This window comes from Rutilus rutilus (genome assembly GCF_951802725.1).
Source record: "Rutilus rutilus genome assembly, chromosome: 22".
Lineage (NCBI taxonomy): Eukaryota > Metazoa > Chordata > Actinopteri > Cypriniformes > Leuciscidae > Rutilus > Rutilus rutilus.
In genome coordinates, this window is record NC_140227.1 from 25,892,217 (window position 1) to 25,903,771 (window position 11,555).

General features: G+C 37.3%; 1 protein-coding gene across 1 annotated transcript in view; it reads right to left on the minus strand.

The window, feature by feature from the left end:
- Positions 1 to 11,238, minus strand: part of xxylt1 (xyloside xylosyltransferase 1) — a 34,369-nt gene extending 23,131 nt beyond the window's left edge. Inside the window, exons 1-3 of the mRNA XM_084394699.1 lie at positions 11,047 to 11,238; positions 9,237 to 9,804; positions 2,542 to 2,689 (exon numbers count right to left, since the gene is read on the minus strand). Of these exons, the coding sequence (XP_084250825.1) occupies positions 2,542 to 2,689; positions 9,237 to 9,722 (634 nt within the window). The 5' untranslated portion in view covers positions 9,723 to 9,804; positions 11,047 to 11,238. The remainder of the gene's footprint in view (positions 1 to 2,541; positions 2,690 to 9,236; positions 9,805 to 11,046) is intronic.
- Positions 11,239 to 11,555: the final 317 nt, after the last annotated feature.

The following is an 11,555-nucleotide window of genomic DNA, read 5'->3' on the forward strand; positions in this document are numbered from 1 at the left end:
TTACACACCAGGATAATTTCCATTTCAATGACATGCGGGAGAACAACAAAGTGAAATGACCTACTTTCTGTCAACCCGCAAATTGTTTGTCTCACGTAGAAATTCTAAAAGTGTAAAAATAAAAAGGCGATGCTCTCAAATCCCTTAGTGCTATTTTTTTTCAGAAACAAATACCTAAACATATAATTTGTGTAGCTATTTAACATTTTAAAATGGTCTACAGCAACAAAGCCGTCAAGACAGGAGTGCGGGCGGAGTGCCTTTAGTTTCAGATAACAATTCTAAAATTCTTTTAGAGCTCCTTGGATTCAACAGATTTTATTTTACTCAATCGTTTGAAATAAAATTACATTACATATTAATAAACTGAAGGATGTATATAAACAATTATTTTATTATTTATTCATTAAATTATAAATTATAAGGTAAGTTAAGCATCATGTTTGTGATATTTTTTTTATTCGTCATGTACGATAGATTCTGACAATTAAAACAAAACATAAATTGCTGCATTATTTGTTCAGAAACAGAAGTAACTTAAAATGTTATTTGTGTATTGTACTTTTCACATTTATAGTAGGCTATGGTACAGCAAAACTACAGCACATCCAGTAGACTCCGACAGCATGCCTTGCTGAGAGAGAGTGTGTGGCAGAAGTGTCACAGAGGACGATCGACCGCCCATCACACCCCCCCGCCCAGCGCTGTGCCATGTGCCCGTTCAACACCTGTGAGCGAGTCGGCACATATGACACCATCAGCGGCCTCATGTCCAAATGTCCTTTCAGGATGGCCGAATGTACTGACCTTTAGATAACGTGCAGCAGGAAGTGTGATGGGGAAGTTTACATGAACACCGAATGTTCTGCAGCTGCCATTTTTCAAATGGAAAAGTTGGGTCACAATATTGTTGTGAAAAAGTGGGTCAATCCTAATTCAATCACTATAATAATTACGACTTACAAAACAAACAGAATTCAACTTCTAAACATACATTTAAAATGTTAAAGGTGATTTATGTGACATTAGCGTCACTAAGCAAAATCGCAAAAAATAATGACTATAGTATTTATTTTCTGTAACTGACAGTCCTGGAAGCCAACAAAAGCCATATATAAACAAGCACCCACATACATAAAAAATACGGACGGATGGACAGATGGATGGACATAAATAGATAGACACATACTAAACAAAATGTTTATTTTTATAACTTTTTATTTCTATATTTTATTGTTATATTTTATTTGATCATTTTAGTGTCACAGGAACTGCTTAAAGGTGATGAATAATAATTATTATTGATACTATTGATATTTAATTTGATTTTATCAATCAATAAATTCCACTAGAAACAAACCTTGTTGTATTATTTTAATTTAATACTGTGAAGCTGCTTTGATACAATCTGTATTGTGAAAAGCGCTATACAAATATACTTGACTTGACTATTTTTTATTGTTTTTAGATATTTTATTTATACCAAAAAATTAACAACAACAATTGTTATTATTAATACAATATAATTTTCGATTGCTTTTGGATGTTTTATTTAATAACCTTTTCCCTCTCAAGATTAAAAAAAAAATACACAAGTAGAAATTCATGGCCTTTATGTGGTTCCATGTTTGGAAACGGTCATTATTCCTGCAATTTCATATGGAGATGCTAGTGTTGCAGAAACTACAAAAATGTAACCTTTAGGTTTAGGCCCCGTTTACACGATGGGAAAACGCAGATATTTCCCTGCGTTTTGGCCTGTCATTTACACGAAAACGCAGTTTTTATCCAAGAAAACAATTATTTCTAAAAACTCGGATTTCTGAAAACGCCGGTTATGTGTTGCCGTGTCAACTGGGAGAAACGGGGTTTTAGGTTCTCAAACGTCACATTATGCGCCAGAAAATGCTTACGTCATGTGAGCGCCCTATGTTTAGAGTTTGTTTGGCTACTATTTGATCATGGATGCTGTTAAGGTGGTACTCATTTTTACTTTTGTGCAAACGCTTTTGGCCTGTTTGCATTTGCTTCGCTGTCTGTCCACACAAACGAATCTCGCGCCATGTCTGTTGTTTTGAAAGGAACTGGAAGTCGCTCGTGCTATTCGTTGTTGTCGATTTTGAGGATTCTGATTGGCTTGCATGGCTTTACCCTTCTCCCTACACTGCCGCCCATAGGTTTGGCATAATTATGATGTTGCTCGACGGCGTATTTATGCGGGTTGATGTAAACGACAACTTTTTTTGAAAACGATGTTGTGTGCACGATGTTATTTTTGAAAACGGAGGGGGAGAAATATTCGTTTCTCTAAATACCCGGCTATGTGTAAATGTGGCCTTAGTTTAGTTCAGTTACCTTTATTGTCCACAACTTCCACAAGAGGAACAGAAGCAATTTGTCAAAGAGCCAACCATATTGTAATATACAATGCCCGGTTTATTAATGGACATCAACATTACAATATTAAAAAAAGCGAAATAAAAGTTGCAACTGCTTTTCCTGTGCCTATAAACAATGGCAATGGCGAGTCACGTCTCTCACCTGCAGGCATGATGCGATGCATGGCCACCGACAGGAAGAAGATGGCGTCGCTGTAGTACGCGCCGGAGCCTGCGCTGAAGTGCTTCTGCATGGCTTCCACGATGGGGAATAATTTCTCTGTAAGGGCTTTTACATTGTGAAACACCACCTGGAATAGACAACAGACAATGTATGTGATAAATGAGGACTTTTTTTGTGACCCTAGTGACACTGACACTACATTTTTTTGGTAAATTTCTGCATGGGTGGACAGGAGTGAGCTGTATTTCTGCCATCTTTTGGCACAGAGATTTCATTCTCAGGTGTTCACCATTTGGCTCACTGAGCCTTGACAGTCGTCTTTTACTGCTCCTTCCATTGAAAACACACAATACATGTGTTTGTCTGCAGTGCAACCAGTCCCCTAATCCTGCTCCGCAATGCAAGTCTTTGGCGTCGCCTCGACTCATGCAATCAGATAATGTGTATCTCTCGCTAGCTTGCACAAAGACGATGGAGGTGGAGGGGGGGGGGATGGGTGTTCAGTAATCACAGATTTCCCATTAAGGTTTTGATTGCAGGGGTATAATATGTTCATGCCATTGGATTAGCATTCCACCTTCAGTCTGGCGAAACAAAAGCACTAATAAAGCTCAGAAGATTCAAGGAACACAGTTGATAATGCTTTTGTAACAAACCAAGCATTTTAAAGTTGTCTCATTAGCGTGGAAGCCTTCACACAATCAAGAGTTTCTTCACCTTGTATCTTTGGACTCAGGAAATGCTAAATTCTGACGAATGTACAATTGAAAGTTGAAGCGACAAGGTTGATTCACAGAGACGTTTTTCTCATTTCACCCTAAATATGTAAATTCCAATAGCCCAAGAGTGTCCTGCAAACTCGGCTACACAGGACGGAGATTAGTAGAGAATTTAAATTCTCCATTCAAAGATAATGGGAAGACAATTATCTCACTTCTTTAGAAAATTGACTAGGAAAATGTAATGATTACAAATGAATATAAATGCCAAGTGAAGTGAATTTTGCACTTTCAAAGTCGTGGGTTTGATTCCCAATGAATGCATGAACTGTAACAAACTTCCGTTCAAAGGTTTGGGGTCAGTATGTTTTTTCTTTTTTGTAGTTGTTTTTAAAGAAATGTATACTTTTATTGAGCAAGAACACATTAAATTGATCAATGACAGTAAATACATTCATAATGCTACAAAATATTTCTATTTCAAATAAATGCTGTTCTCTGTTGCACAAAAACAGAAACACAACCGTTTTCAGCATTGATAATAATAATAATAAGAAATGTTTCTTGGGCACCAATCTCGTTCTTGAGCCATGACAGCAATAAATTGTCATTTTAATTTTTAAGAGTTATTTAAAAAAAAAAAAAAAAAAAAAAAGGCGGCTTTTTGAGACTTCCATCAACAAACATTCTATCGAAAACCTAAGCTGCCGTGGATAAAAATATCTGCTGAATGTAAAAATGTAAAATGTAAAGATAGTGTGCATAGAAACCCAGTGAATTGGAGCGTACATCATCAAAACAAGTCAAACACCATAATTTTTTTTTTAAATAATAATAATCTGCTCTAAAAGTATCAAGTTGGGAGCAACCATTCAATATTTCATCACAGTTTATTTGTGATATTGCCCTGAATTTTTCATAAGTAAAATGCTTTAAAGCAACTGCTAAATAATGCAGAAGCAATTAGAAATTAACAGAGAAAACGAAACATTTTGCTCATAGGAACTTCAAAGAGAACAGAACACTCATTTGAATTCCTCACTTCACTTGAAAAGAACTAATAGTTAGGAACAGAAACTACACCAGTAAGCACTAGTTTTATTTTATAGATGAAGTAACTGCAGGGACCAGCTATCTCTTCCAGGAATTCAAATGAGTTTCTGCATACAGAGCTCAGTGTAATCTCCATTACTAGCAACATGAAGTGCTGTGCAAAAATGACGGTGGTATAATTAAATTAAATTCTTATGAACGCGTTAATGTTAATGGGGACTTGAAGCAGAGCCTGCCGGTCGTTTATGCGCTTCTGATTTTCTTTAATAAAGTGAGTTAGTACTTTATTATATGAGACTGGATATTTGCAAAAGTATTACTGACAATCTGAATGTTCTGTGAGGGAATCATATGAACTTTACAACACAACAACAAGAACATGATCGCCCTACCTAAAGCATGTTTAATGGTATAAAATGGTATTACCATGGTAATTTGATATAATGAACTAAGTGATTGGCATATTTCTGGTAGTCCAATATACTTAAGAGAATACCATGATAATACTATGGGGTAAATAGCCAAAAAATATGAAACCAATCAATTACCTTTATCTGGCAATGCTGTTAAACTGCAATACGGGTTATTCTTCAAACCATCAACCTTTTATGCTTGCTACAGACTGTACGATTTCGGCAATCCTAAAAACATTACAAATCACACTGTACAACATGGATCTAATAAACTTGGATCGCTTGGATAAAACGCTGAAAAAAAAAGAGAAGGAAGAGAAAGAGGAGAATATGGACGTGATTGATCATCTTTCGTCTGGGACTGACCAAAATCGTACAATGTGTACTGGGCATTACACACTTCATTCAGTTCCGCAAAGAGCTCAATAAACCACAATGACCTTTCTCCCCCTGAGAACACATGTCTGATGAGTTCATCCTGGATTCATCTCATCATGAGACTGTGTGGGAGTCTGTGAGCTCACAGTGATAGTGGAACTTTCCACGCTGTCTTTGACTGCGTCGTTTTGAGAGTGAGACAGGTTCAGTTTAGCCTGTAGCCCAAAACAGCCTGCGCTAAAAAACACATGCCAACATGACACTCTAAAAATAATTGACTAATAAAAAATAAGTATAAAAATAATTGTATGCATATTAGTATATAAAAAAATAAAATAAAATGTGTTGCTTTAAATAAAACATTAACTGAAATACATTTTAAAAAACCAAATTGCTTATATATATATATATATATATATATATATATATATACACACATTTTATTTCAGCTAGTTGCCAAGGCAACATTTCTCATTTGCATTTAGTTTATTAGACTTTATTAAGTAGACCTTGCTACGGGGTTGGAGGCCATTTGAGATTAGTGAACTCATTGTCATGTTCAAGAAACCATTTTAAGATGGTTTAAGCTTTATTACACAGCGTGTTATTCTGCTGGAAGCAGCCATCAGAAGATGGGTACACTGTGGTCATAAAGGGATGGACATGGTCAGCAACAATACTCTGCTAGGCTGTGGCATTCAAACAAAGCTCAGTTAGCACAATTTTGGTGAGTGTGCGAATTGTAGCCTCAGTTTCCTGTTCTAATCTGACAGGAGTGTCACCTGGTGTGTTCTGCTGCTGCTGTAGCTCGTCTGCTTCAAGGTTCGACATGTTGTGCGTTCAGAAATGATCTTCTGCAGACCTCGGTTGTAACGAGTGGTTATTTGAGTTACTGTTGTCTTTCTGTCAGCTCAAAGTCAAACCAGTCTGGCCATTTTCCTCTGACCTCTGGCATCAACAAGGCATGTTCGCCCACAAAACTAACGCTCATCAAATAGTTTCTTTTTTTTTCAGACCATTGTATGCAAACCCTAGAGAAAATCCCAGTAGACCAGCAGTTTCTGAAATACTTAGACCAGTTCAAAATCACTTAAATCACCTTCCTTCCCTATTCTGATGCTCCGTTTGAACTTTAGCAGGTTTTCTTGACCATGTCTATATGCCTAAATGCATTGAGTTGCTGTCATGTGACTGGCTGATTATATATTTGCATTATGAGAAGTTGAACAGGTGTACCTAATAAAGTGGCCGGTGAGTGTATATTGTTTTCTACAACATGCACTAATACAAATTACAATAAGAACAACAATCATCATCAAAATATTATTACTACCATTACTACTAAAACAGTTAATTCTTTATTATACATTATATTAATAATAATAATAATAATAAAAATAATAATCATCATCATCCAAATTTATAATCCACTGAAATAGGCTCTTGTTTAGAGTGTGTGTGTGTGTGTGTGTGTGTGTCCTTGTTTATATTACATTGTGGGGACCAAATGTCCCCATAAGAATAGTAAAACCTGAGATCACCTACATTGTGGGGACCAGCCAGCGGTCCCCACTTTTCAAAAGGCTTATAAATCACACAGGATGAGTTGTTTTGAGAAAGTAAAAATGCAGAATGTTTCCTGTGATGGGTAGGTTTAGGGGTAGGGTTAGTGTAAGGGGACAGAATATACAGTTTGTACGGTATAAAAACCATTACGTCTATGGAGAGTCCCCACAAAGATAGTGAACCAGACATGTGTGTGTGTGTGTGTGTGTGTGTGTGTATGTATGTGTGTGTGTGTGTGTGTGTGTGTGTGTGTGTGTGTGTGTGTGTGTGTGTCTAAAACTGCTTTAATCAAAATGTTGCAGCACATGTTGGGATGGGTGACGATGATTATCGGATGTTGCATTAAGCCAAATACTCATTATCTTATTGTGTGTGTGTGTTGAATGAGTCTGGATTAAAGGAAGGTAATCTGCACCTCAGTCTCACAGCATCCCTGCTAAACTGAGCCACTGTCTATCCGCCAGTCCAAGATAGAGGATCAGCCTCCACTAATGCCCGGCAACTGTTGCTAGGCAGGGAACGCTGCTCTCTCACAGCAGAAAAGTTGTACTGTCTGGCTTTACATGATCAGTCAACTGAGATAAAGAAAATATCCTAACCTTAAAAGTCCAGTGACAACCCAATCTGCCCGAACTAGGCCAGGTTTACTTCATGCTTCTTCAGACAAATCCTCAACAACAGGATCAGACCAAAGACCCTAAAGCTCAAAGAGGAATCACAAAAACCCACTGTGATAGAGTAACACTGCCCCCATGTGACCAACACGCATCTAATGAAAGCCTAACTTTATTCTTCATTTTCTAAAGTGTGATTTATTGAACAAATGGGTGACTATTTGTCTGCATTATTTAAACACTAAAAAGAATCCGCATAGCTTGCTCGATTTTTATTGATTTAAGCTTAAATGGTTTGATAAGAAGTGTGTCCACAGAATGAGCCTAGTTGTTTTGATGAACTGAAAAATCTGATATGCAGTGTGAAAGTGTTTGATAACAGGCAGTTTGAGCGGTCCTGAGGGAGCACTGCAGTGTGAGAGCTGCGTGTTGTTATTCTGTGAGCTGATGTAAAGGAAACGTCTGCGGTGTGACCTCTAGTCCTGTCGGAGTTCAGCTTTCCTGCACTGCCACCTGCTGTGCTTGCAAACAGCACCAAAAAAAAAAGAAAGAATCGTCCCTTTTTCAGGCAGGATACTGTATTTTAAAGTCACGGTTCCAATAACTTAGGACACTAAACCCAATCGTAAACCCACTTGGAATACACGGCATGTGTTGCATGGGATCATTCTGTGATACTTTTGCATCTTTTTTAAAAAGTTTGATGCTGGTTGCTATTCACTGCCAGTATATGGACGAACGTGAGTGGGACATTTTTTTTTTATTCTCCTTTTGTGGTCCATAAAAGAAGGACATACGCCAGAGTTAGTAAATTATGACTTAGTTTTCATTTTAGGGTGATAGCAAAACTAAAGAAGCAAGTAGCAGGTTTAAAAAAAGACCCTTTTAAGACAATTTCCAATCCCTTTAATAACAAAACCATGTCCATTAATAAACATATAATTATTTTTTTTATATTATATGAAATATATACAGTATGTTTTATATTATATGATTACATATCATATGTAATGCTTCGCGTTGGGGTCCTGATCAGCCTATCGGGGTTGTATTCGCTATAACAACCACCTCGCTCTACATTATCCCGCTTATTACATGCCTGTTTATTGATTTAAAAACGGCTGTATTGCTTCCGCTATAGAAAATAGTCCGTTCCGTCTCTACGTTTAGAATCCTGCGTCCATAGCAACGCTCTGTTTTTCATGGCAACGGTGTGTTATACTTCGCAGCGGTCTGTTATCAAGAAATAACAGACCGCATTCTACATTAGAATTCAACCAAGCCATGTAATAAAATATTTTATACCATGGTCTGAGTGAATACTCGATTCTGATTGGCTGCAGGGTGTCCATTAAAAAGTGATAGAGGACACCTAGTAAAGGAGTTCTGGTGAAACTCACTGTTTACCGTTCGAAATTAATTAATAAATGCGCTGGCTACATCAGCTGTGAGTAACCATAGCAACAGGCAAAGTATCTATACGGACTATAAATCGAGCAGACTATAAATATCTCCGGTTGCTAAATAAACCGTCAGGCGTAACCAGGGAAACCAAGTTATGGTTTGTAAAAACTTTCGATTTCGATTGTAAAACTAATTAAAATAGAAACTAATGTTTTAAAAATGTGTTATTTGGCAAGTGACCAAGCGGGTTATTGCCCTTCGAGGTGTCTATTGTCAGGTATTAATGGACTTCGGCGGAGGCAACCGTCCTCCGCTCATTAATACCTGACAATGGACACCTCGTCGGGCATTAACCCTTACATAATCATCTTCTGAACTCCAACTCCAAATAATAATAATAATAATTATTATTATTCAAATGTATTCAGACTGCAAATATTTTAAAGACATCAAAACATGAGATCAACTAGAAGGGAATCAGCGTTGCATCAGCACACATTGCAAAACATGGAGGTCCACTGACATACCTCGTACCGGAAGGTTGCATCCACCAGAAGTTCAGGAAGCATCTTCTCCCCCAGCTCCTGACTGCCCGCATCGGAGACGTAGTGGAGAACCAGCATCTCATCCTCCAAGAACCGTCCATGTTTGGCCATGGAGCGCATGACCACCTTAAACTTCTGCTGGAGGTTCAAGCTCTTGTCAACCTTGGTGAACATCACGAGAGCGTGAAAGCGTGACAGCTTTCCCTCCAGGTCATCTCCAGTTCCTGTTCTGCTTTCTGGACGTCCGGACCGGATGTCTATGGAAAGATCAGCATCATCACGGTTGGCGTTGTGGCTCGCTTGTGTTTCCTTGATGCGCTTTGTGGTGCTGGAGAAGTTCTGCTTTTCGGAGCCAAAGTAGTAGAACGCCACCACTGCCAAGGCTGCGGCGAGAAGCAGCATGATCTGATAGGACCTAAAAGTGCTGATCCTTCCCATGGTGACCGACAGGACCCGCAGGACACCCATGGATCCACTTCTACATGCACAAAATAGGTCAGGATGCCCTTTCTTTCTCGTCTTGTTGGCCGTTTCTAATCTCCGATCATGCCTTGAATGCAAGAAAAAGGAATTTATCAATGACATTTGCTGAGCTGAAAATGTCATTTGCACACTTGACATTATACCTAATGAGATCGAAGGTTATCCCAAGGTTTTTTCTCCATTCTGTCACTTTGGGTTCCTTCTGTCACACTGAGTTGAGGACACTTAATATTCAGCTATATTATTGATCTGACAGTACTGACACTGTTTTAAGAGAACTGAACTGGACGATGACATCATTTTTGGAAGAACTGCTCTATAGATGAATAGAACTAATTTAAGAATTGTTGATCTTTACAACAGAACTGAATCAACACTGAACTGAACAAAAAGCATAATGTTCCTGTGTTCACTGTAAAGCTGCTTTGAAACTATCTGTATTATATAAAGCGCTATATAATTATAGGCGACTTGACTTGAGGTTACTATCTTTGTTTTTGTAGCGACAGAAAAGGGGATGACTAAATAAGATCTTAAATTAAGGCCTGTTCATCACATAAATCTCATAAAGACTTAAAATAAAGTCATTTGTCATATGGACCATTTTTATAAAACGGTTTTTTTTTTTTTTTTTTTGAGCTTGACAGCCCAGTCCACATTCACAGTAAAGTATGGAATAGGGCAGGAAGGTCGTTATTCAAACATTCACTGTGTTCAAGTGTAGAAAGAAAATTGTTTAAAATGACAAATGTCTTTTACTACTCCACTACTCTTTTAAATGGACGTTTTTTATCCTAAATTAAAATTATTTTGTCATCATTTTGTGTTTCACAGAAGAAAGAAATGCATACAGGTTTGGAATGAAAGAGTGAGAAAATTATTTTACTGATATAATGCAAAATATTATGCTTTTAGAAGTCATATGGACAATTTATATGATCATTTTATTGTGTTTTTGACATTTTTGGTGAACACCCCCGCTCTTCATTCACTTTCATTAAATGGACAGAAGATACTCTTCAATATTTAACGGTTTTTGCTACAATGAAGAGTCATACGCAGTTAGAACGACATTGTGGTGAGTAAATAATGTCAGAAGAATTGTCTTTTTTTGGGTGAACTGTCCCTTTAAGTCACTCAGGTCAAATGACAATTTCAAACAAGAAACCTTCAAAGGTGTCAGCTCTAATGAAAGTCACCAGCAGACGTTCTTTTAAATATGCAAATCCATACATGATTAATCCGTGAACCTTGCTGCAGGATGGCATGTAAGCAACAGTTACTGCACATGATTTTACAAGTCACTTACCGCCGTCACATGACTCATTCAGCAACGCGCGTTAACATCAGGAGTCCTTCACTGCAGCTGAAAGCAAACTGTGGAGCAGTCTGTCACTAAACATTGAAGGAAAAAGAACTATTTGCAATGGCAGAAGAAATGTGCAGACACGAGACATCTAAACGGCTCTAATCTAAACACTTGCGCGTCCTACATCACCGCACCGGAAGTTGAACAATTCATAATAAAAGACTCGCAATCACATGGTAGAGAGATCGAGCATCTTTTTAATTTTTTTAAAGAAATCCGTTTTATTTTGTGTGTAAATTCCTTCTTTTTTTTTTTTTATTAGTTATATATCAGTGCTATAACTTAAAGATTTGTCATTGTTATTTAAATGAAATCGTTATCAAATTCTGAGACCACATTGGAATTATCTAATTTAAACATGGACATTTTTCAAATATTTTTTTAAATATGTAACTTTTTTTAAATAGTTTTGTTTAATAAAAATGTGAGTTACTAATCAAACAAGTCAA